Genomic DNA, 26,467 nt, shown 5'->3' with positions numbered 1-26,467 from the left:
AAGAGTGTTTATGTAGCTGTCGTATGTTCACTCGTATGCTGCGAAGTGTCTGCTTTTGCCCGCACTGACTGGAAGTTTTCAGCCTCCGATTCTCTGGCTGTGACTGCGGTGGAGAAGGTAAGCCGTGGACACGCTTCTTTAATGTGGCCAGAGGGCCTCTTAGATCAGGAGGAGCTGCACGGAGTGCGGTGGGCGGCAGTGTCCCAGGCCTCAGAGGGGGCACCCGGACGACTCTGAGCCCCGTGGGGCGGGCGGGCGGGCGGGAAGCGGGACGGAAGGCGGGACGGAAGGCAGGGATCCCTGAACCCCGCAGGCGGTCGCAGAGTGTGTCTCTTGTGTGAAATGACTTACTTATGAAGTAGAATGTTCTTTATGTCAAACTCTTACTTGGTGACGACTCTTCTTAACGGTATGACTAATCCGGCCGTTGCTGTTCTGAGTTTTAAGTATTAGGTACTAATCAGTGAGCCTGTGATTAATCCTGTATTTTGAGTCATTTCGAGGGACTTCTTGGGATGAAAGCAAATTGTAGGATAGAGTGAGCAAAATATCTGTCATTAGCAGCAGGAAATGAAATTAAATAAGAGGATTATTGTGCAGTGAAATGACAGGATTACTCTTCAAACCCTCTTTCTCCTGACCCTCCAGCCAGGCACAAAACAAATTCGGTTGTGGGTGAAGCTAATGGTTCGTAAATCTTCTTGAGAAGGCCCTCCGACACTCACTACCGGCAGAGTGTTTTACACGCAGTAAAGGCAGTGCTTTACAGGTTCCCGTAAAATATCACCATACTGGTTTGCTAACTGAGATAGTAATACATTGGTACCTATGTGCCAGACATTGTTAGAAGCACACACGTATGTAGTTGTTCCTTATCCTCACAGCAAGCTACAAAAGTCAATCTAATAATCCTCACTTTACAGGGGGAGAAAATCGAAGCTTAAATGGTTCCTGTGGCCGGCAGTGAACAGAGTCAAGGTTTAAACCCAGACCCCGTGACTGTGCAGGACGGCCCGGTCAGCAGTGCCTCCGGCTGCACTGGGCGTCAGTGTTTTCACGCAGAGTTAATCCGCAGTGGACGCTCCTGCAGAGTCCCCTAGACAGGGCCCGGGGGGTTCTGCTTCCAGCCACGGTGAAACCGCAGCGAGCAGGGTTACTCTCTGCCTTAAACAACTAGAAAACCAGATGAAATATGCAAAAATGGGTTTTGGACAGTGGAAAGCAGGCAGCTTGGGACCATGATCTCTGAGAGAAGAGAAGTAGACATGTGTGAGCCCAGGATTGCACCCTGGCTGCCTCCTGGGAGGCAGGTCCCAGGCTGCCGTGTGGGATGGGGACAGACACAGAGCTGCCTCGGATATGCGCCGAGGGCTGAGGCGGCTGGAATTTGCGGTGAAGGGCCCTGCGGGAAGGGGTGGCGCTGAGAGGGCCGTGGACGTGTGCAGAGGGCCTGCCCGGCTCCTCTGGCCTCAGTTTGACTGAGTACTGACCGTGCAAACCACCCAAGGCCAGGGGCAGACACAGGAACGAGTGGACAGGATACCGTCCGTGGCTCTCGGATGGCTGGAAGGGGCTCACGTTCCCACCAGCCAGACAGGAAGGGCTTTGTGATTCTCAGAGCAGCAGGTGGAAGCCTGGAAAGGTGTGAGCCTAACGTGAAGGCTGCGGTAGAGCTGCCGTCCTGGCTCCAAAGAATTCGTCTGATGAGACGAGAACAAGAGGCCAGTAGCTGACAGCTGTCGGGTAAGCAGCGGGGTCCCTGGAGGGAGCTGGAAGGTTAGGCGGGGTAGAAGAGGGACTGGTGTTTGGGCCGAGAGGAAGGCCGCGGAATTTGTGGAGCTGTGGAGCTGGGGCTGCCCGACTTTCTACGAAGAGGCCGTGACGAGCAACTGCAAGCATGGAAAGGGGCTGTGTGGACGCCCTTCACTCTCTCCTTTAGCGCTCAGACTCTGAAAGGGCTTGAAGTACACTATTTCCCAAACTGATGTTTATTATGTATCTCAGATCTTTGAAGATTTATAATTTAACACTAAGAACGTATAGTAACTCTCAGGTAATTAGACCATTAAAGAAAATTTTCCATTTGTTACACTGTTTTTCCTAGGTTAGAAGAATTACCTTTCATAAAAGGCATGTATTCATGTATTTACGGGGCACCTGGGTGGCCCAGTTGGTTAGGTGTCTGACTCTGGATTTCAGCTGGGGTCATGATCTCACAGTTCGTGGGATCAAGCCCTGCATCAGGCTCTGTGCTGGCAGCAAGGAGCCTGCTTAGGATTTCCTCTTTCTCCCCCTCTCTCTGTCCTTATCCTGCTCATGCTGTCTCTGTTTCTCTCAAAGTAAATACATAAGTACATTAATTAATTAAAACCAGTACTTAAGCTATACAAATGTAGATGATTTACAAAGAGTTTTGTTTTACTATTTTATTTTTTATTATTTATATCCTAGTTAGTTAACATAGTGCAATATTGGTTTTAGGAGTAAAATTCAGTGATTCATCACTTATATACAACACCCAGCACTCATCCCAACAAGCGCCCTCCTCAGTGTCCCTCACCCATGTAGCCCCCTCTCCCCCGCCCCCATCAACCCTTAGCTTGTTCTCTATTGTTAAGAGTGTCTGATGGTTTGTTTCCCTCTCTTCTCTTTTTCTCCCCTTCCCTTCTCATATGTTCATGTTTTGTTTCTTAAATTCCACATATGAGTGAAATCACATATTTGTCTTTCTCAACTAACTTATTCTGCTTAGCATAATACACTCTAGTTCCATCCACATTGTTGCAGATGGCAAGATTTCATTCTTTTTGATTGCTGAGTAATACTCCAGTGTGTATATAAGCCACATCTTCTTTATCCATTCCTCAGTCAATGGACATTTGAGCTGTTTCCATAGTTTTGCTATTGTTGATAGCAGTGCTGTATACATTGGGGTGCATGTGTCCCTTTGATCTGTATTTTTGTATCCTTTGGGTAGATACCTAGTAGTGTAATTGCTGGGTCATAGGGTAGTTCTATTTTTAGTTTTTTGAGGAACCTCCACACTGTTCTTCAGAGGGGCTCCCAGTTTGCATTCCCACCAGCAGTGGAAGAGGCTTCCCCTTTGTCTGCATCCTTGTCAACACCTGTTGTTTCTCATGTTGCTAATTTTAGCCATTCTGACTGTTGTGAGGTGGTATCTCAGTGTGGTTTTGATTTGCATTTCCCTGATGATAAGTAATGTTGAGCATTTTCCATGTATCTGTTAGCCATCTGGATATCTTCTTTGGAAAAGTGTCTGCTTATGTCTTCTGCCCATTTTTAAATCAGATTATTTGGTTTTGGGGTGTTGAGTTAGGTAGGTTCTTTATAAATTTTGTATACTAACTCTTTATCTGACAATGTCACTTGCAAATATCTTCTCCCATTCCATAGCCTGCCTTTTAGTTTTGTTGATTATTTCCTTCACTGTGCAGAAGCTTTTTATCTGGATGAGGTCCCAGTAGTTCATGTCTGCTTTTGTTTCCCTAGCCTCCAGCGATGTGCCTAGTACGAAGTTGCTATGGCCAAGGTCAAAGAGGTTGCTGCCTTTGTTGTTCTTTAGGATTTTGATGGTTTCCTGTCTTACATTTAGGTCTTTGATCCATTTTGAATTTATTTTTGTGTAGGTGTAAGCAAGTAGTCCAGTTTCATTCTTCTGCATGTTGCTGCCCAGTTTTTCCAACACCATTTGCTAAAGAGACTTTTTTCCATTGGATACTCTTTCCTGCTTTGTTGAGGAACAGTTGACCGTATAGTTGTGGTTCCATTTCTGGGTTTTCTATTCTGTTTCATTTATCTATGTGGCTGGTTTAGTGTCAGTACCATACTGTCTTGATGATTACAGCTTTGTAATATAACTTCAAATCTGAGGTTGTGAGGCCTCCAGTTTTTACTTTTTCAGGATTGCTTTGTCTATTAGGGGTCTTTGTCATTCCATACAAATTTTAGGGTTATTTGATCTAGCTCTGCAAAGAATGCTAGTGGTATTTTGATAGGGATTGCACTGAATGTATAGCTTGCTTTGGGTGTTACTGACATTTTTTTTTTTAATGTTTTATTTATTTCTAGGAGAGAGAGAGAGAGACAGCATGAGCAGGGGAGGGTCAGAGAGAGAGGGAGTCACAGACTGAAACAGGCTCCAGGCTCTGAGCTGGCAGTCAGCACAGAGCCCGACGCGGGGCTCGAACCCACGAACCGCGAGATCATGACCCAAGCGAAAGTCGGACGCTTAACCGACTAAGCCACCCCGGCGCCCCTGGGTGTTACTGACATTTTAACAAGGTGACTTTTATAGAGTCACATTAGGATACATATGATATTCTTTGAAGATGGGCCGCCTTTAATTTTGTAGTTTAACTATTCTACTTTAGCAATATTGTCAGCCTGCAATAAACAAACAGCATTTATCACCCCAAAATGGGAGACGTTAAATTGGGATTTACATGTTGTATTGGAGAATGTTTTCTTATTGTGGCAGAAAAGTTGAAGTTACAGAAAAATATTATAGGTTGGACTACATAAAACAGTAGGACTGCTAGGCAAAAATATATTTTCACACCGTAAACATATATAAGACATGATAAAGTGTTTAAAAAAACTGATTTTTAAATTGTTTTTAATTTTAATCTCAGGTAGTTGACATACAGGGTTATATTAGTTTCAGTTGTACCACATAGTGACTCAGCGCTTCCACGCATGTTCATCACAAGTGCCCTCCTTAACCTGCACCTCCTGCTTCCTCCATCCCTCCGCCCACCTCCCCACTGGTAACCAGCAGTGTGTTCTTTTTCGTTAAGAGTCGGTCTCTTGGCTTCTGTCTCTCTTTTTTTAATCTTTATTCTTTGTTTTGTTTCTTGAATTCCACATATGAGTGAAATCATATGGTATTTGTCTTTTTCTGATTTCACTTAGCATAGTACTCTCTAGCTCCATCTATGTCATTGCAAATGATAAGATTTCAGTCCTTTGTATGGCTGAGTAATATTCCATTGTGTCTGTACCATATTTTCTTTATCCCTTCATCTATCAATGGACCCTTGGATTTCTTCCATAGTTTGCCTGTTGTAAATAATGCCGTAGTAAACATCGAACCAGTATTTTTGTATCCTTTGGGTAAATACCTAGTAGTACAGTTACTGGATTGTGGAGTAGTTCTATTTTTAACTTTTTGAGGAACCTCCATACTGTTCTCCAGAGTGGCTGCACCCAGTTTGCATTCCCACCAACAGCATAGAATGGCTCCCCTTTCTCCACATCCTTACCAACACTTGTTTCTTGTGTTGTAAATTTCAGCCATTCTGACAGGTATGAGGTGATATATCATTGTCGTTTTGGTTTTTATTTCTCTGATGATGAGTGATGTTGAGCATCTTTTCATGTGTCTACTAGCCATCTGGATATCTTCTTTGGAAAAATGTTCATGTCTGCTGTCCATTTTTAAATTGGATTATTTGTTTTTTGGGCATTAAGTTGTATCAGTTCTTCATGTATTTTGGATTCTAATTGTTTATTAGATATGTTTTATTTATTTTTTTAGTTTCTATATAATTTATTTCTACTGTAATGTTTATGATTTCCTTCTACTATTTTTGGGTTTTGTTTGTTATTTTTCCAGCTCATTTACGTATAAGGTTAGGTTGTTTATTTGAAATTTTTCTTCTTCTTTTTTTTAGGGAGCACGAGGGAGAAGAGCAGAAGGAAAGAAAGAGAGAGAATCTTAAGCAGGCTCCATGCTTTGATGCTTAGTGCAGACCGTGATGTGCAACTCAATCCCACTACGCTAGGATGATGACCTGAGCCGAAATCAAGAGTTAGACGCTCAACTGACTGAGCCACCCAGGGACCCTGAGACTTTTCTTGCTTCTTGAGGTAGGCCTATATTGCTATAAACTTCCCTCTTAGAACCACTTTTGCTGCATCGTAAAGATTTTGGACCATTGTGTTTTTGTTTTCGTTTGTTTCCTGTAATTTTTTTTCTTCTTTGATTTCTTGGTTGATGCATTGGTGTGTGATTTTGTTTTATAAAGCCTTGATATTCTTAATATAAAAAAACATCTTCTAAGTCAATAATAAAGGGGAAGATGTCCCAGTAAGGAAAAGGGCTAAGTCCTGACGCAGGCAGTTTATTAATAAATTCAGTAAAAAAAGTTTTTAACATTTATTCATTTTTGAGAGACAGAGAGAGACAGAACATGAATGGGGGAGGGGCAGAGAGAGAAGGAGACATAGAATCTGAAGCAGGCTTCTGGCTCTGAGCTGTCAGCAAGAGCCTGATACAGGGCTCTAACTCACAGACTGCAAGATCATAACCTGAGCTGAAGTCGGACGCTTAACTGACTGAACCACCCAGGCGCCCTGATAAATTCATTTTTTACATTGAGTATAGTTATGTTAGTTTTAGGTGTATAACATAATGATTCAATGTTTATATACATTATGAAATGATCACAATAAGTCTAGATACCATCTGTCCCCATACAGAGTTATTACGGTATTATTAAAGCTTTCAGGCCTTCACCATTGAGTGTGTTGTTAGCTGTGACTTTATCTCTATAGTGTCCTTACCTTGTAGTGTAGCACTGTCCAGTGGAATGTCAGGTGAGCCTTGGATTCAATTTTAGATTTTCTAAGAGCAACATTAATAATAAGAATCAGAGAAAATTAATTTTAACATTTTCTTTAACTCAGTATATCAAAAATATTTCAATGTAAAATCACTGTAAAAAATTATTAATGAACTATTGTAGTCTTCTTTGTACTAGGTCTTCAAAATCGTATTTGACACTGACGGCACATCTCACATCTACTATCCACATTGCTAGTGCTGGGGAAACAGCAGAGCTAATGACTATTAGCAGCAGAAGTCTAGCACTTTGTAGGTGATTCATAAATGCACATCCCATAAGCAAATTCTCAAAATGTAATCTGTTTTTCCCCAGCAGACTACCATGCCTGCGGGAATCTTGCCTCAAAATGAAGAACCTCACTCCACTTTGGTGAATGACAGTGCATACGCCGCCCACATGAAGGGTAAGCACTCTGATATACTGGGTGTCTCGTGCAGAGTGGCGTCTAATGAAACAGGGAGCAGACATGACGGACAAAGCTCGGGGCCTCATGCCGCCAGATGAAGCCACTGCTTACAGCTTTTTATTTCTGCCTCCCTGTTTTGACCTATTAAAACTCCTTTTCAAAATCCTGAATAACAGGTCTTTTGAGAAGGAGTGTTGAAAACAGTTTGCCTCCTGCATTATCCTTTGACTGAAGTGACTTCTTCTCATCTCTTGTGAGTCAAGCTTTCTCTTTCATCTCTCGCAAGTGTCACTTCGAAGCGGGTACCCCTGCGCCTCCCAGTTTGTTTCTCCTCCGTCCCATCCCACACGTTTGATTTTTCACATGGTAGCCCTGGAAAGAAGGGTGCTGTGACACAGCTACTGGGCTGGTCTCTGATTTCTGCCACAAGCCGTCAGCCAGACCTCGGGTCATTTTTGTTGGCACGACTGTTGCGTGGTTTTGGTCCTGCCCTGTTCACGTTAGTGCTCCCGTATGGGGAACCTTGAAGGGCTTCCCCTGGGACGGATTAGGTAACGTACAGAAAGTAAAGGGGCAGGGGTCTGAAGGTATTGCGGTCCTGTGCTCGCCGAGAATAATGGGCTCTGTGGACTCCTCTCTCGTTGGACTCTGACCACACCACCAGGGGGCGCCCTCTCTCATCAGGAAACCAGTGTCTCCCTCCTCTTCTCTTGTCCGAATTCTAGCTCCTTGTAGACCCTTCTGCATCCGTCTGCGCCTGTCCGGCTCTGATGGGACAGCCTACTGGTAACCACCATTTGTGGACAGCGTCTGAGAGCCATACTTACTGCTAGTTCCCTGTTTAAGAAAGAAACGCTATCTCAGATAAGGGCAGTAGCAGTGTCTACTTACTGCTTCCTCTGTAGAATAATGTGGGTTTTTTCCATAAAGGATGCTCAAGCTAGCAAGCCTGGGTCAGATAGACCTTTTTCCCTCTCCCTTCTTCTGTCGAAATGTCCCTAAAGGCTGGTGTTTCCCAGCAGGGATTCTCTTGGTTTCTGAGACAGGTAAGTCTTCATTGTACAGGAGAGCCCAGGATGCGGAAGATGGCCTCCCTGACCGAGTCCTGTGACATCCCCAGACTGCAGTGACGACCAGAAAACACCATGCATCTTCAGATGCCCTGGGAGAGGTCGTAATGCCCATGTTGTGATCCTCTGGCAAAGCTGGTTTTACCTCTCCTAAAACCATCTCTTTAACTGAAATTTTCCTTATTGTTGGGGGCGCCTGGGTGGCTCAGTCAGTTAAGCATCTGACTTTGGCTCAGGTCACGATCTTGTGTTTTGTGGGTTTGAGCCCTGTGTTAGGCTCTGTGCTGACAGCACAGATTCTGTGTCTCCCTCTCTCTCTCTGCCCCTCCCCCATTCACACTGTCTCTCTGTCTCTCAAAAATAAATAAAATTTTTAAAAATTAAAAAAATTTTCTCATTGTATAAAATGTAGCTAATTAAAAAAATTTTTTAATAGTTTTTTATTTATTTTTGAGACAGAGACAGAGCATGAGCAGAGGAGGGGCAGAGAGAGAGGGAGACACAGAATCTGAAATAGGCTTCAGGCTCTGAGCTGCCAGCACAGAACCCGAAGTGGGGCTCGAACCCACAAACCGTGAGATCACGACCTGAGCCAAAGTCAGACACTTAACCGACTGAGCCACGCAGGCGCCCCATAAATGTAGCTAATTTTTAAATAGAAAAAAGTCTGGAGAAATAAGAAACTTACTGTATATCTAACTTTTTTAGAGTGAGTCTCATCTCTAAAGGTAGTTATACTTATTGGGTTAACATTAGGCTGGGAAGCATTTTTTTTTTTAAGGTTGGCTAATGAACCATAGGGAAATTTAATTAGGGGGTAGGTAAGTAAAGTATTTAAATTATTTTTAAAGGAAAATAAGAAGCCAACTCAACAAGAAGTAGCTTTAGAATGAGATGAACCTAGATTTATATGTTGGTTCTACTTTTTGGAAAAAATTTGTGGGGAAATTTCAAACATTCACAAAAGTATACAGAATCCTATAAAGACCTCTGTGGAGGTACCACTGCCCATACAGGCTCCAGTGGAGACCCCACCCCCAGGGAGGTCCCCTTCCCCAAGAGGTGCCATCCCCCATCTTCGACAGTTTTGGCTCACTTACTTCCTCTACTCCTTTCCCTGCTTCTGTATTACTTCCTTTCATTCCTTAACCATATCACCATCACCATAACTAGAAAAATTTAACACCAGTCGCCTAACATCCTCAATATCTAAACATTGTTCAGATTTCTGGTTGTCTCATAGACGCATGTATGTTTGCGTTGGGATCCATCAGAAGCCATATTGTATAATCGGTCCCTATGTGTCTTACATCTCTTTTACCTGTAGGTTTCTCCCTCTCTTTCCTTACAATTTATTTGTTGAAGAAACCAGGTTTTTTGCCCCATGGAGTTTGCCACAATCTATATTTTCCTGATTTTATTCCCATGGTATTTCCTATAAACTGGATTAGTGGAGGGATGTAGAGCCTAATCAAGTGTTTATTTATGTATTTATTTATTCATGGATGGTGCTATATTTTTCCATCAGAATGCCTGCGATGGCTGGTCATCTCTCATGTTGAATGTTAGTTCTTTCATTCTGCAAGAATTTCAGACTCCCATAAACTATTTTTAAAAAATCCCTAAATACTGTTTACCCAGAGACCCCCACTCAAGTTTGGTCAACTGTGCCAGTAGCATCCTTTAATAGCAGAAGGATACTTGTCATGTTTTTCCAGTTTTTCTGTGACCACAGTCCTTCCTTGGCCTCTGTGACGCTTACAGGCCAGGTGCTTTGCAGCATATGCCTCACTGTGGGTCTGTCTGCTGTTTCATCATAACGACATTAAGGTTATGCGTTTCTGGCAGGAACATCACAGAAATGACTTCATTCTCTTCTCACGACATCCCGTTAGGTGATCCAGAACGCCATCTTGCTGCATCCCTGGGTGCTCAGTTTGACCACGTCAGTGCAGTGGTGACTGCGAGATTTATCTCCTGTAAGTCGTTCCTTCTCCCTCCGAGTTCACACTTGGTGGAGAGGCACCAGGCCGCAGTGAGCTCCCTGGTCTTCCCCCAGCTCTCTCCCAGCCCTGCACCATCCACTCGCATCTCTTGCCTGAATTAAGCATCATGATGCCAGATGACTAAGGGGAGGCTTCCTGACCCCATCACTGCTTCTGCGTTTCTTAGCTGGCATTCTCCAGGAGCGGAGAAGGGAAGGAAGAGCTTTCCATTCCCGCTGGTTCGGTCAGTTGCTTTCCGTTCCGGTGTAGCTTCTTCACCTGTTCAGGGAGTGTAATCTTTCACTGTCATTTGTTTTCACACTCCGCTGTCCCCCATGGGGCCAGAAGAGCCCCTCTATCCTGTAGCCGAGTCACCTGGACACATCGGCACTCACTGCTCCCCGCCTCCTGGCCCAGCCCTGAAGTTGCCCATTTCTGCTAGGAGCCCTGGTTCCTTCCAGTGCAGAATGCTGTTGGGAAACCCAAGATGTGCCTGCTCTCTGCTGCTGGGATAGCCCAGCCCCACGCTCCCTGCGAGGCAGAGCCAGGAAATAGAGGTTATAAGTGTGCGTTCATATCTACCCACTCTTAGGCGTATTTGTTTTTGTTTTTGTTTTTTTTAAATATTTTTTTATTTATTTCTAGGAGAGAGAGAGAGACAGCATGAGCAGGGGAGGGTCAGAGAGAGAGGGAGATATAGACTCTGAAATAGGCTCCAGACTCTGAGCTGGCAGTCAGCACAGAGCCCGATGCGGGGCTCGAACCCACGAACCGCGAGATCATGACCCAAGCGAAAGTCGGATGCTTAACCGACTAAGCCACCCAGGCGCCCCTAGGCATATTTGTTTTTATATATTGAAAACCATGAGTTCATACTGGTACTTCCTGTTGACTCATCCATCACCATACCATCGTTCTAGCTTTTCCCGTTATTAAGTTTATAACTCTCTTCTCCAAGAATGAGGAACCTCGCTTCCATTTCATCAGTCTTCCTGTTCAGGACCAGCCCCCCAGCCCTGCCCTGCTTTTGCTCTCCTCGGCTTGTCTTCCACACGGGGCCTATGCCCTGGCGGCGTGAGTGCCACAGACTCTGCTACAACTGACCTCCAGCAGACGGGTTGGGACCCTGACCACCAGCAAGATGAAAACCCACATACAACTCTCGACTCCTCGAAAACCTAACCACTAATAGCCTCCTGTTGTCTGGGAGCCTCCCCAACAACTGTTGATTAACATATATCTTGTGTATTATATACTATATTTTTACAATAAGGTAAGCGAGAGAAAAGAAAACATTATTAAGAAAATCCTAGGGAAGAGAAAACACATTTACGGTGTTATACGGTATTTATCCAATGACATCTGGTATATGTGGACACGTGCAGTTCAAACCCATGTTCAAGGGTCACCTGTGGTTGCCTTCCTTGTGTGGGGCCTCCCCTCTGCTAAATAGGCCTGCCTTGTGGCTGTTTTTATCTTGATTATGTGTACACTTTTAATTAAAATATTGAGATAATGATACAGTCACATGCAGTTGTAAGTCATTTACCCTTCACTCCGTTTCCACCAGTAGTAACATCTTACATGTCTGTAGTCCAGTATCCCAGCCAGCAGGTCGACGTTGTTGCAGTCCAGATACAGGACAGCACTGTCACTGCAAGGATCCCTCCTGTTGCCTATTGTAGCCAGACCCACTTCCTCCCGTGAGCCTGGCCCCTGACAGGTACTCATCTGTTCCCACTTCTATGACTTTGTCATCTCAGAAATTGTGTATAAGTGAAATCACACAGCATGTAGCCATTTAAGTTGTTTGGCGCCATTCTCTTGTCCACAGTATACTTGTTCTTACTGTTGAGTGGCTTCCCTGGTGGGGTGCACGACAGGGTGTTCATCCGTTCTGTCATCAAAGGAGGCCAGATGGTTTCGGTTTGGGGCTCTTGTGAACACACACGAGCAGCTTTATGTGTGAGCAGGAGTTCTCCCGCCTCTGGGGCCAGGGGTCAGGAAGGAACCTCCTAGGTCACACGGTAGTTGCGTGTTTAGTTTTATAGGAGACTGCCAAAGTGGTAACCAAAATGGCTGTGCCATTTTGTGTCCCCAGGCAGTGGACAAGTGATCAGATTTCTCTGTTGTTTCACTGTCCCAGCAGATGTGTGCTCCGCTCACTCACTAGGGCCAGGAGGCCTTCCGAGATCCCTGATGGTTTTGTGTACAAACAATCACATCTGCAAATAAGGACAGTTTTATTTCTTTCCTTTACAGTCCATATGCCAGTATTCTCTTCTGGCCTTACTGTAGTGGCCCAGCACTTCTGCCAAGCAGAGAGAGTTAGGAGGGTGACTGGCCTTGGCTTCCTCCTGACCTCAGGGAGAAGACAGTCTTTCACCTTTCAGTGTGATGCTTAGAGATTACGGCAGGTTCTACAAGTTGAACCAGTTGCCCTCCATTGTTAACCCACTGAGATTTTTTTTGGTCACAAAAGGCCATTGGAATTTGTAGAATGCTTTTTCTGTGTCAGTTGATACAATTATTTTTTCTTTAGCTTGTTGATTCGGTAGGTTTTATTAATTTTGGATATTTAACCACCCTTACCTACAATAAATCTCATGGGCAGTGCTGTGTAATTCTATTTATGCATCGCTGGATTTGATTTGCTGATATTTGTTCAGCCTTTGTGCTTAAGTTCTGGAGAGACAGACATTGGACTACTCTTCTCTTCTTTTGTACTATCTTTGCTCTGGTGAAAGAGTAATCCTGGAAGGGGGCGGGAATGTTCCATCCTCTGTTTACTGGAAGACACTCTGAAAACTGGTGCTCATTCTTCTTTAGATGTTTGGTGGCATTTTCCAGTGTCTCCGCAGTAGTCTTTTGCCCCAGGATCCTGCAGATTTTTTGTTTATCACATAGTATTTTCAAGTAATACTTGAAATTACTTTTCTGCCTTCAAGGTACTCAAGTGCCCAGACAGGTTAGAACAAACCCATACAGTAATTTTCAAATAAGGTTTTCTCTGCTCATCCCGGAACCAGGGAGCAAGGTCCCACGCTGGAACGTGGACTGCCACTGTCTTGTCGGCTGCCAAGTTGGTGGGGGGGGGTGGACAGGGACTGGCGATCAGTCATCAGAACGGTGTAGTACTGGCATAAAGACAGACATAAACCGGTGAATAGAGTAAGGATCTCACACACACACACACACACACACACACACACACACAACCTTAGCTGTGTGGTTAAATGATTTTTGCCAAGGACGACAAGTCCGTTCATTGGGGTAAAGACAGTGTTTCCATCAGGTGGTGGTGAGAGACTAGGTGTGCATGTGCAGAAGAGTGATTTGGGGTTCTTACCTTAGGCTCTGTGCAAAAATTAACTAAAAATGGATCAAAATCCTAAACCTACGAGCTGAAAGTATAAAACTCTTAGAAGAAAACTTAGAGGAAAAGCCTCATGACGCTGGAGTTGGCTGTGATTTCTTGTCAGTGACAGAAGAGCACAGGCAACAGGAGGAAAAAATAGATAAACCAGACTTCATCAAAATTTAAAACTTTTGTGCTTCAAAAGATGCCATTGGCAGAACGAGACGTCAGCCTACAGAGTGGGAGAGACTGGAAATCACAGAGCTGTCTAATCAGGGACCGACACCCAGAATACATAGACACCCCCGAAGCGCAGCAGCCTGCCTTGGAGACGGCGGGATGGGAGGCGACACTTCTCTCGGAGAGATGCGCAGACATCTGATAAGCACATGGACAGCGTATTTTAACCGCTTTGGAAATGCAGACCAAAACCACAGTGAGATCGACTGCATATCTACGCGGATGGCTGTCACCAAAGCAAACAAGCCAACCAGAAATAGCGGGTGTGGGCAGGTGAGAGACTGGAGTCCTTGCATGGTGCATGTGTGGTAGATGGTGCCACTACTATGGAAAACAGCATGGCAGTGTCTCAAAAATTTTAAAAAAGAATTAGCATATGATCCAGCAATTCCGTGTGTGTGTATATACTAAAAGAATAGAAAGCAGAGACTCAAGCATATTCTTGTACACCCACGTTCATACAGTGCTCACCGTAGCCAGAAGTTGGGAGCAAGCCGTGTATCCGTCAGCAGATGCACAGGGAAAACATGGTGTGGCCTGTATGTACACTGTGATAATGATGTGGCCTTCGGAAAGAAGGAGATTCTGACATCTGCTGCAGCGTGGACGAACCCTGAGGACGTTACGCTGAGTGAATACGCCAGGCACAGGAGGACCAGTACTGTGTGATTCCACTTTCAGAGGAACTATAGTCGTCACATCCATAGGGACAGACCGTCAAGTGGGTGCCAGGCACTGGGTCGGGGGGAGATGGGAAGGTAGTGTAAAGGGGTCAGACTTTTGGTTTAGGAAGATGAAGAAGTTCTGGAGACGGTTGGGACAGTTGCACAATGTGAAGGTACTTAATGTCACTGTACACTTAAAACCGACTAAGTGGTCATTTTTACCTTCTATATAGTTTACCACAGTTAACAAAGGGAAAAAGGAAAATACCCTCTCTTCCCCTTTTCCCTTCCCTTCTGGAACAAATCAGTGTAAAAGCCACTGGCAGGGCCACGAAACTCGGGTGAGTGCCACAGCAGGGTGGCAAGTGTGTGAGAGGCTGGCCCGACCTGAGGAGTCAGAGTCTCCTGGGGTTAGCGGGGCTCCTGTGTGTGGCCGGGGGTCCCAGTGGAGCATCGGAACACGCACACGGCCCGGCTCCCCGAAGGTGGTGGTGACTGCAGTGGGGGGACATGGGTCACACAGAGGGTCCTCCTGATGAAGGATGACAGAAAAGCAGGGGGAGCCTGTGTGTTGGATTGGGATTGGTAGTACCAGGGTGCACGCATGTAGAAGTAAATGTGGCCGGGGGCGCCTGGGGGGCTCAGTCAGTTAAGGGTCAAACTTGGACTTGGGTCATGATCTCATGGTTCGTGGGTTCGAGCCCCATGTCGGGCTCTGTGCTGACAGTTCAGAGCCTGGAACCTTCTTCGGATTCTGTGTCTCCCTCTCTCTCTGCCCCTCCCCTGCTTACACTGCCTCCCTCTCAAAAATGAATAAATGTTTTAAAAAAATTTAGAAATAATGTGGCTGCAAACGTGGAATGTGTGTATGTGTTTTTTTTTTCCTTTTTAAGTTTATTTATTTCAGAGAGAGAGAACGATCAGGGGACGGGCAGAGAGAGAGGGAGAGAGAATCCCAAACAGGCTCCACACTGTCAGCACAGAGCCCAGCATGGGGCTCAAACTCACAAACTCTGAGATCATGACCTGACCCAAAACCAAGAGTCAGACACTTAACTGACAGAGCCCCCCAGGTGCCCTGTGTGCTGAGCAGGCCCGCGGGTGGCAGCATGCCCGCAAGCTGCGAGCACCCCCAGCTCCCAGACTTGTTCCTCAGTGCCGTTCTTCACCTGTGAATCCCGGGCTCTGGGGATCTAATCATGAGGGCACAGACACATTCTACAAGGTGACCGCCTGTACTCCGCAGAGGTCGAGGGCGTCAGAGTCCAGCAAAGACCACAGAGCTTGCTCTAGCGTGAGCGAGAGACGGGACAGCGTGTGGTTCTGATGCTGTGGCGTGGTTTGCCTCGGGAGCACCGAAGCCACCTGGGCGGCATGTCTGCAGCGTATTCTCAGATGGTTCAAGAAAAATTATTCTTTGTATTATCTTTTTAAGTTTGAGATTGCTTCAGAATAAAAGATCATCTTTTCTAAAAACATTTTTAAATTCCCTGACTGTGTGGCGTGCTGCTGAGCCGTCCAGCAAAACAAAACTCGTGAAGAGGCCGTCGGAGACCTTTGCCGGAGCAACTTTCTGTGGTTGGCAGAGGCCAGAGGGACACGGGGGGAAGCTGAGATACACAGTGGCAGCAGTCCACGTTTTAGAGCGCTGGCTGTGAAGGTGGCTGAAGGGGCCTCGGAAATAGGGGCTGTGGTCAAGGGTCTGGAACCAGTGACGTCTGCTTGGAAAATCAGGAAGCCTCAGCCCAATTAGGGCAAGTTTTGGAGAAGTTCTGTCTTCAAATATTTGAAGATCTTGCAAAGTCAAAGAGATGCTAACTTGTGGAGGAACGAAGCAGAGCCAGTGTTCACAGAGGGGGGGCTCTGACTGGCCGTGGGGACCACGCCGAGCTGTCCAGCAGCTGCATGCCTGCTAGTCCTGCGAGAAGTGAGCCTCCCGGCGCAGAACGTGGCAAGCAGACACGGCGCAGTCGGCGTCCTGCCCGGCTCCTGGACGTGGCTGGCCTGGTGACTGAGGGCTGGGGCCACATGGACCTGCAGCTCCCACCACGACCACATGATGTTCAAGTAGGAAGTTCCCCGCCATTTCTGAAACCTTGAACGTGAGAGAAAATGACTGGTTCTTGGGGCTCCACGTCTGCTTTAACCGCCGCGCATGGCAACTGGAGAGGAGAGGACAGTGGGATTCCCCCGGCGCTTACAGCCCTCATCGCAGGACTAGACGGTTTCACATTTGCAGTGACCAGGACATCCCTGATTCCATAAACTATTCTGAACTGGCGAAGGTCTGGTTGCCCATCTGCACACAGGCCATTGCCTGGGAGCGTGTTACGACATGGAGATGGGCACCCATTGCCCCCATTCTTCATGCTTTGAGGGGCCGTCTATGCGTTCGTGGTGACAGCAGCTCAGGGCATTGTTTTCCTACTTCCTGGAGCCTGGTTTCTTTTTAGAGACCGCATATTTGGAAGTGAAGAGAAGGGTAAGAATAGTAGCAAGGTGGGGTCCCCATGCGTCTATATTTAGGGAATGTAGGAAACTGACATTTTTTTCTTATGTATTTTTCATCGGCAAATATGTTGGCAGAGCAGTGAAAACAGATGAGTTATTAGCAGGTGAGTGGGAAGGCACTTGTGGCAAATAAACCAGAACTGTGGGCGGACAGGGAGCTTATAATAATGGCGCTCTCTGTGGCCACCAGGGGAAGAAGACACTCTTTACCTTTTAAGTATCTGCTGAAAGCATGGCCCCTCACAAAATTACCCTGACTCTAAAATGTTCTGTTTTATATAGAGCATGAAATAGGAATTAAAAGTCTTGTTGCTTCTGTTTGTCTAAAGAGAAGTCTTCTATTTTTTTCCTACTGGGGATTTCTTTTTTTTTTTTTAATTTTTTTTTTTAATGCTTATTTCTGAGAGAGAGAGAGACGTGTGAGCAGGGGAGGGTCAGAGAGAGAGGGAGACACAGAATCTGAAGCAGCTCCAGGCTGTGAGCTGTCAGCACAGAGCCCGACGCGGGGCTTGAACCCACGAACCATGTGATCATGACCTGAGCTGAAGTCGGACGCTCAACCGACTGAGCTACCCAGGCTTCCCTGGGGATTTCAGTATTAAAATGTTTTTTCTCAGAGTCCAGATAGTTCATCATTAGCCATCTATAATTCATCCCAATTATAAGTTATTTATTATAATTTGATATGAATTTGTAAGTATAAATTATAAACTAAATTTTCTAGTGTATTTTTAGGCTGTACAAATATGCTTTCTTAATGAACACAAAAGGAAAGACCAGTTTGGTACAAGTATAATACTTTTTCTTCCAGGAGTTTGAAAACAATTTCTTTAGAGTTGTTGCATGATTGATTTCTGGCAACTTTCTGTGAACAAAAACATGGTTTTTGCAGGCCACAAATTAAGGAGATGTGAGATTTCTGAGGTCAGGGAGGTAGAAACAAAGCATCTCCAAGAAGGCTTTTTTCGATCCTATTTTAATGCCATGTTTCTCTCTGACATCTGAAAAAATATGTATTGGGTTTTTAAAAATATTTCCCCTTTCAGCGTCTTTACACGTGGTTGTTGAAACATGTAAAGACTCAGCCAAATGGAAGTCTGAGCTTTGACGGTGCAGTCTGCTCACCAGCCACCTCACCCCTGGGGGTTTGCGGAAGGAGAAACGCTGAAATAAAAAGGCCCTGGGCCTGAAATGTTTGTGTCTTGTTTGTAAATAAAGTTGGGGATGGTGGCCTGAATGTCCGGCAGCGAGGGCGGGAGTGGGTCAATGGCGATGTTCCTGCGTGTGTATCTGTGAGTGAGCCCCCGGGCGGGCGTGAAGAAAGGCAGAGAATGGCTTGTGGTGTGCTTCCAGATGCCCAAGGTCCCTGTGCGGACAGACCGGAGGGGAGGGGCGGTGGCGGTCTAGGGGGACAGACAGGAGCGGGGACAGGCAGAAGGGGGGCGATGTGGTCTCAGGAGGGACGGAGGCTCACTTCCCTACCAGAAAACCATTTGGTACAGGTTAAAATGAGCTTTCTTGGAGGCTGAGTCGGCCGAGCGGCGGTGCTTTGCGGGGGAGCAGGGTGAGCCCCCGGGTGGACCTGCAGCGCCGTGGGCGTCCAGGCTGAGCCAGAGGATGTGCTCGCAGGAGGGCCTGCACTCAGGGTGCCCGGGCGCCCACTCGGTGCTGACACGTTTAAGTGAGTCGGCCACTTCTGCGGATTTCACAGCGGAGACGAGTCTTGAGAGGACACGTGAGCCGTCCGTCCTTCCTCAGCTGCGTGCAGACCAGGCCCGCCCTTGGCAAAGCCATTTTCCTTGCTGAAAGCGTTGAGAGCAGCGTCCCTTGCACCCTCATCTGGGGGTGTCCTTAGCGCCGCAGGCGTGAGACGTCTCCTACTCGCACGCCTTTCCCACAGTGGAGCTGGCCACCCGGCCGCGGGACCTGAACCCCAGCTCCCAGCTGTCCGCTCGTGCAGGCTCTGGCACGTTGCTTGAATCTGCTCGCTCTGCAGCTGTCCCAGCAGGCTCCTGGGCCTCGGCTCCCCGCCCCGTGACCCGCCACCGAGAGCCTTGCTTGGACCCTCTACCCCGCAGAGCAGAGGCGGGCCCCTGAGTTAGAGGCCGGGAGGCTCCAGCTCCCCCGAGATGTGGGCCCTGTACTCTGGGCTCTCCCGTAGGGCTCTGTGGAAGCTGCGCTTTCTGGTCGCTTATGCGAGCGGGGCCTTGTGGCTCAGTCGGTTGAGCATCTGACTCTTGATCTCAGCTCGGGTCTCGATCTCAGGGTGGTGAGTTCAGGCCCCACGTCAGACTCTGCGCTGAGTGTGAAGCCTACTTAACAACAACAACGACTTTTTTCCCATCACTGTATGTGAAGTGACAAGGTCCTGGCACTACACGCAGAGTAGGAATTTGGGCACCAACTTAGCTTCTCTGTCTGGGTTGGGGAGTTAGGCATGTGCTTTAGAAGGAGCTTGCCGACAGCATGGCTGATCCTAGGAAATGAACAAACACACAAGTGCTCTGTGTGCACGCGGCTGAAACACCCCCTGGAGAGACAGAGAGAGGCANGCGGGCGCAGCCCACGCCTCCAAAGGAGGAGGCGACTGCAGTGCTGGATTGTCTGTTCTCAGCTTGCAGCCTCCTCCTCACCCAGCTCCTGACAGGAATGTGGTACTTAGTGAATTTTTTCTGCACGCCTCCACCAGGACATTCCTGAAGCGTCGCCCACTCCCCAGCACCCCCCACCCCCCACACACCGCAGTCAGTGACAAAAGGCACAGAATTGCATCTGGGAGTTTCTGAGAGGCCTGGCTGCTGTCACAGCCCAATAAAGGCACGACCAGGGGTTGTGTTGTCATGTTCTGAAAATAAAACTACTAAAGTAAAGGTCTTCTGATTAAAACATCAACCCTACACACGTCTTTATTTGTTCTATCCCTATATTTTTTAAAAAGCTCTATAGAGAAAATTACAGGAGGCATTGGTTTTGAGGAACTGAGTGGTGTTTTAATAACAATAGGAGCTGTGCTGCGAATCCTTCCTCAGGGTTCACTTCCCTGCCCTGGGCCCAGAGGGGTGGAAACGGAAGGGTTTTCAGGATGTTCAGAGAACAGATACGAAAGGAACAGCAGAATTTAAACCTTTTAAAGTGTGTATAAAAGGCAGTGTCTGTGTCATAAACACATTTTTCTGGATTCACCACAGTGTGTTCGATGTAATTCTTTGAGCTGTTAGAACTTCCAACTGTGTCTGAGAAACAAAAGAGACTAGCTGCAACTTAGGTATAATCTATTGAAAATACACGTTCCTCTTCCCTCTGCTCAAACAATCCGTCCAAACTGCAGTCCATTCATGTGGGATTTCGCGGGTGCAGCTCTGAGTGGGAATCAGTAGTTTCTTTGTTCGTCACCACGGCAACAGGCCCGCCTCTCGGGCTGGTAGATCTCGCAGGCTGATCGCAGGCTGGTGCTCAGGGCTCAGTAAGTCGGTGGCGGAGCGGGCTGGCGCTGCCATCCCCTGCCATGCAGGACCTGCCCCGGCGGGGCTCCGCCCTGCCCTTCCTCAGCGCCTTCCTGCAGGGCCGCCGGCACTCGGCCTCGGACCCCGTCCTGCAGCTGCAGCCGGGCCGCCGGGGCTCCGCCGCCCAGACGCTGTCCTCGTCCTCGCTGCAGGTGATGGTGGCCGTGGCCTCCGTCCACCGCGCCGACAGAGACCCAGCGTGCCTCCAGAGAAAAAGTAAAGCTCTTTTCCTTCTTTGAGATGGCCGCAGCTTTGAGTATAAACTCGGAGCGAAGCCGGTGTGCTGTGCTGAGACCTTCTAGGGTTTGACAGTTAATTCTGTGTTCTGCTTTTTACCGTCTGTTGTACTCAGGGCCTCAATGGACATGGAATAGGAGATAACGTGATTGAATGTTTTGTGCTTTTTCATTAAATACATAATTTTTGAAAAAATACTCATGCCCTTATAAAAGATCTGCTTTCCTGTTTCTTCCTCTTCGCCAGCAGTGTGACACGTGGAGGTGATCATGTGTGAGAGCCTTTTCTCTGCTGGGAGACCCTGCACGGAGACGTCAAGGCAGCAGCTCCATTGTGACAGAATGAGGGGACGCAGCGTGGGCTGTCGTCTCCAGTCCTGGAAGCTGTTCTCATGTTACTCTTCGATTTGGAGAATAGATTTTGAATCTTCCCTTCCTTATATCTTCTAGGGAATCCAGGACGTCCAGCGCCAAAGTACACAAAGGTGGGAGAGCGGCTGCGGCACGTGATTCCCGGACATGTGGCCTGCTCCGTGGCGTGTGGTGGCAGAGCTTGCAAGTACGAAAACCCAGCGCGCTGGAGCGAGCAAGAGCAAGCCATCGAGGGGGTCTACTCGTCCTGGTGAGTGGCCCCGGGCGCCTTCGCGGGCAGCGGGACGTGAAAGGGGTCTACTCGNGCCATCGAGGGGGTCTACTCGTCCTGGTGAGTGGCCCCGGGCGCCTTCACGGGGCAGCGGGATATGAAAGGGGTCTACTCATCCTGGTGAGTGGCCCCGGGCGCTTGCGCTGGGCGGCAGGCCATGAAGAGGGTCTACTCGTCCTGGTGAGTGGCCCCAGGCACCTGCACTGGGCAGCGGGCCATCGAGGGGGTCTATTAGTACTGGTGAGTGGCCCCGGACATCTGCGCTGGGTAGCGGGCCATCGAGGGGGTCTACTCGTGCTGGTGAGTGGCCCCGGGCGCCTGCGCTGGGCAGCGGGGCTGTGCGGCCAGCAGGTCTCCCCCCCCATGTGGGCCTGTGGGAACCTCCGTTTCCTCATCNCCATCGAGGGGGTCTATTAGTACTGGTGAGTGGCCCTGGACATCTGCGCTGGGTAGCGGGCCATCGAGGGGGTCTACTCGTGCTGGTGAGTGGCCCCGGGCGCCTGCGCTGGGCGGCGGGGCTGTGCGGCCAGCAGGTCTCCCCCCCATGTGGGCCTGTGGGAACCTCCGTTTCCTCATTGGTGAGATGGAAATAATAAAACCACCCCGTAGGGGTATTTTAAGTAAGAGAAATGGTGTGTGTAAAGTATTGTAAAGAAACGCTAACTGGAGAGGTCTTAAATGTCACAAGTTACTGGAAATAATGGGTTCGGCTGTAAGGTTACGTTACGAGGTGCATGTGTAGGTTTCTGGTCTGACACAGGTACCGTTGGCCTCCTGTGTGCTCCTGTCTGCTGCGTGAAAGGGCGCACCTGGGCGCACACGCTGCCGGTCCGCCTCAGTGGGGAGCGGTGCGCAGTGTTGGTTCGGTGGACGGCGTAAGGCGCGTGCGTTGTGCGTGGTATGGACTGCAGCTTGCACGGCATTCAGTGGTACTACTTTCTGTTATGAACAGTAAACTGTTTATGCTTGTTTTGATGTAGTGATACCTCTGAAAAATTCTGTTAATCAAGCCAAATCACGTCTGAAACCCACTAAGAGTTCACTGTTTAAAGAACTCTATCGGTGAGTCATTTCCTGCGGCGAGAATCCACTTACAAGTCAGACGCTTGTCCACTGGCTTGGCTGACTGCGCCCTGCACTTTTGTGTCCTGGGGTGCTGGTAGATGTGTGGTGGTGGGGTCGGCGGCCGGCCCCAAATGTGCTGTTCCTCGAGTTCTAGCCTGAGGAATGTTGTGAGAAGGCAAGCACTGTTCCTGAGATGTGGTCGGATCCTAAATTTCTAATAATGCAACTTGAGGCCACATTAATGTTTTTGTTTTGTTGTTGACTAAGCCATCTTTCACCTCTGATGCTTTCATGGTACTTCTGTCCTTGCCTCGGTCTAAGTACTGCTGAACTTGGGGGGGTCCCCGTTAAATGCCAGGGCTCGCCCTGGGGGAGAGGTGAGGTATCCTTCTGGACCCTGCTCGGCTCAGCCGATGTCTCTGTTCATGGGGCCCACAGCCCCCGGTGGCCTGCCTGGTAGGTCTCTCACCAGAGCCCAAAGCGGGGGCCACTGCCTTTTGGGCCTCTGTCCATTTGTACTTTCCATAAACATCCATTCGTCTACAGAGCAGACACTCTGCTAGACACTGTCCCATTGTAATGTCATTTTCATGAAGCTCTGAGAAAGTAGACATTGTTAAAGTCATTTTATTGATGAGGGAATTGAGTCCAGACCAACTAAGTAATCTACGCCTCAGCAGAAAGCAGAAAAGCCAGCATTTGAAACCAGGCCCAGCTGACTCCGAAGCCCGTATGTTTTGCCAAATTACAATAACTCGGCATTTATTCAAAACCACCCGCCAGGATTTGTGCTGAAGACTTTACACCCACACCGTGTCCAGTTGTCTTGCCAGCCGCATGAGGCACGTGTTACCCTGCCCCACATAGTGGGTGACTGAGGGGGCAGAAGTGCCTTTGATGCCTGATGAGGTGGCTCCATCACGTCTGCTAGACTCTCGTGAAGGTCCTTGAGAACACTCTGCTGCAGTCCACAAATACTTTACGTCCTGGGGTTTTCTCCAGGGATTCAGGGTCTCTTAGAGCCCTAGTTGTGATGCAAAACTGAAGCCAGAGCTGTATCAGAAAATTGTTCTAGAATTGTTGAAATCATAGAAAAAGCAGGGACTTGATAACTTGCTCTCTAGTCCTTAGAACTGGAACGTTCCAGGTTTTATGCATCTCACCAGCGGCCTCCTCCCATCTCAGGGTCACTGACAATATCCTGGCCATGGCTCGCCCGTCCACTGAGCTCCTCGAGAAGTACCACATCATCGAGCAGTTCCGAAGGTAAATGCCACATCGCTTACACATTTCGAGAAGCCGGCTCGCGTGCGTTCACCCATCACTTTTGGCTTCAAATAGTCAAAGAGTAGGCAGTGAAGAGCTTTTTCAACTAGGAAATTAAAGTTTTGAGAGTGATTGGTAATGTTTATTAATGCCAGAAATGGTTGATCTTTTAAAACTTCTTTCTTTTCTCCGGTGAGCAATGGCATAAAGACAATCATCAACCTGCAGCGCCCTGGGGAGCATGCGAGCTGCGGGAACCCCCTGGAGCAAGAGAGTGGCTTCACGTACCTTCCCGAAGCTTTCATGGAGGCCGGCAGTAAGTCCCCCCACCTCCCTTCTATGAGTGACCGAGGGCAGCACCCAGGCTTCCCGCTCCGCTCTTAGGTCAGAGGGTGACAGAATGGCGGAACGCTTACTGCAGGCTCCCACCGGGGAGAAGAGCTGATTGATTCTAGATAATGTGACCATTCTTCTCTGGCATTACTGCTGGAAATACAGGATTTCTTTTGTCCTGTGTGAGTGATCTTGGGAGGAGCCCTGTAGAAACAAAGCGTCCATTAATTCCGGTCACAGTGCACCACACCTGTCCTGCCCATCCATCCCATTTCGTGGTACTGCTCTCTGTTCCGACTCAGACCACACAGCTTACTCGCGGCAGTGGGACTGGAACACAGCCCTCGCTAACACTGTCACTGCTGCCCCGCTCTGGCCCCGGGCAGGATGCAGGGTCCTTCACGGGGCAGTCCCGGGAGCCCGGGGATGGCGTCCCTCAACGCGTGCCATTCTCGCCGGGCAGGAAAGGACTAGCCCAGGCCACTGTGGGGACTTGTTTTAGAGAAGCGTGTGCCTGGCATTTTGTCTCCACTCGGTGGAAAATCTGTATGCACCCAGCTGGTGCCACTTACCAGTCCTTTAGATGCATTTCCATGCTTGAAAAAGATGGCATGCTGTCCTTCTGTGGCCGAGTAATTTGGGTGAAGGCTGTGGCCTTTATTAATCTGCAGTTCTATTTCTCCTTAATTGTTTCTGGCTGAGTTTTAGCAGGAAATGTCTTGAGTAATAGAGAATGTACTTTGTAAGAAATGTGAACAGTGAACTTACTAGGAATATAAAGAGCCTATTATTCCAGCCTCCGCATACGGTGCAGCCAGCTGGCCTCACGGCCACACGCTTTTCCTCAACCCACGCGCGCCCTTCACGTGGCTGTGCATGTACTGTCCTGTGTGTTGATTTTTCTTTCCTGTTCTCTTTTTCACCGTCCAGTCTATTTCTACAATTTCGGATGGAAGGATTACGGTGTGGCGTCGCTCACTGCCATCTTAGATATGGTGAAGGTAACGACATTTGCCTTACAGGAAGGAAAAGTAGCCATCCATTGTCACGCAGGGCTTGGTCGAACAGGTAAATTCTAGGATGTGGACTTACTGTCTTAGAGCACATCTGAACATGGACGAAATAATGCTTCCTAGTTTGAGAAGAGAAGTATTTCTCAGAATCCTGTCAAAGTTTTGGGTTCAAATGAAAGAAGCCACTGAAAGAAATTTGAACTATCTTTCAAAAGATAGTTCAGTGACCATTTATTTGTGAGAGTATTTTTGAAAGACCTAGGACTGAAAACTCGTTATATTTAGTAAACAGATAGGTTTCCACGGCTCACTAAACAATCACTCTGGTTTTTCTTCAAAGAAAAAAAAACCCAACACTTTAATAGTTATGTATTTTAAAAATGTAATTTTCCTTAACCAAAGTAATGAGAAGAGAAAGCATTGTTTCATTTGGTGTGTTCTAGGCATTTTACACTTGCTGGCATTTTTGTCTTTAGTAACCATGTGAACTTTGAAGATGGTTAAGTAGTTTGCTGCATTGAGTAAGTGGGAGAGCCAGGATTTAAATTCAGAGCTGGAAGGATTTTGTTTTGTCTGTGCTTCAAATTCTATGTAAATATCAGTGATTTTACTTAAAAATGCAGCAAATCTCATTGCAGTGCTGACAGTATCACAAAAAGAAATACCGTCAGGTTAGAATCTTAATCGTAATCTGGTCTGAGCAGACAGGCACCTGAGCTGCGCCCCCGCCCCCACCTGGGAGCGTCAGGAGGGCGGCACCGTTCTGCAAGGGCAGCAAACTTGGGAATCACACACGTCTCCTGATTGGCCTTTTACCGTGATATTAGTCAACCGTTATAGTTGGATTAATTAATCAATTATCACCATTATGTTATTTACTTTAATTTCATATTAATTAATGCAAACATATGTTTGTAATGCTAAGGTTGTTTTCTTTAATGACAAGTACTTACAGAATAAACTTATATCTTGGTCTGGAGAAAAGCACCATTAGTGTAGACAAAACGTCTAGAAATAGACTGAATATAAACAATCCCCAAAGAAAAAATGCCCAGAAAGGAAAAATGCCAGGCTGGGAATGTGGCAACAGCTGATGGCAAAGCTGGCAGAGGTAGGAAGGAAGTGTGCAGGGAAGGGGGCGGTAATGGAGGGGACCATGGTCCAGCCTCTGATTCCCAGCCCCACGGGGACCAAATCAAATCTGGGGTCTGTTTCCTGCTCCGAACACCCTTAAAATATCCCATCCAGTCAGTCCACACGCCCTGGTGGACCTTCCCCTCACCGCACTCTGCCTCATCCCCTCTCACTTCCTCGTCCCCCTCACCACACTCTTCCTCACGCCACACTCTTCTTCAGCCGCCTCACCACACTCTCTCTCATCCCCCTCACTTCCCTCTCCCTCATCCCCCTCCCCCCTCACCACACTCTCCCTCATTCCCCTCACCATTCTCTCCCTCATCCTCCTCACCACACTCTCCCTCATCCCCCCATCCCTCTCACTGTCCCTCATCCCCCCCACCACACTC

The 26,467-nt window shown here is 47.7% G+C and overlaps 1 protein-coding gene across 4 annotated transcripts in view; it reads left to right on the top strand.

The window, feature by feature from the left end:
• Positions 1 to 5,698: 5,698 nt before the first annotated feature.
• Positions 5,699 to 26,467, top strand: part of PTPDC1 (protein tyrosine phosphatase domain containing 1) — a 30,697-nt gene continuing 9,928 nt past the window's right edge. Inside the window, exons 1-6 of one of the 4 annotated variants that reach the window (XM_077753775.1) lie at positions 5,699 to 5,889; positions 6,963 to 7,050; positions 21,072 to 21,243; positions 23,515 to 23,595; positions 23,793 to 23,911; positions 24,859 to 24,996. In XM_077753775.1, the coding sequence (XP_077609901.1) occupies positions 6,969 to 7,050; positions 21,072 to 21,243; positions 23,515 to 23,595; positions 23,793 to 23,911; positions 24,859 to 24,996 (592 nt within the window). In that variant the 5' untranslated portion in view covers positions 5,699 to 5,889; positions 6,963 to 6,968. Of the gene's footprint in view, positions 5,890 to 6,959; positions 7,051 to 20,387; positions 20,606 to 21,069; positions 21,244 to 22,151; positions 22,194 to 23,514; positions 23,596 to 23,792; positions 23,912 to 24,858; positions 24,997 to 26,467 lie in introns of those variants that run through there. The other 3 variants (XM_077753774.1, XM_077753777.1, XM_077753776.1) reach the window with 3 other exon arrangements.

The sequence above is a fragment of the Crocuta crocuta genome, unplaced genomic scaffold (assembly GCF_008692635.1).
Source record: "Crocuta crocuta isolate KB4526 unplaced genomic scaffold, BGI_CrCroc_1.0 scaffold420, whole genome shotgun sequence".
NCBI lineage: Eukaryota > Metazoa > Chordata > Mammalia > Carnivora > Hyaenidae > Crocuta > Crocuta crocuta.
This window is presented reverse-complemented; position numbering and strand designations above follow the sequence as displayed.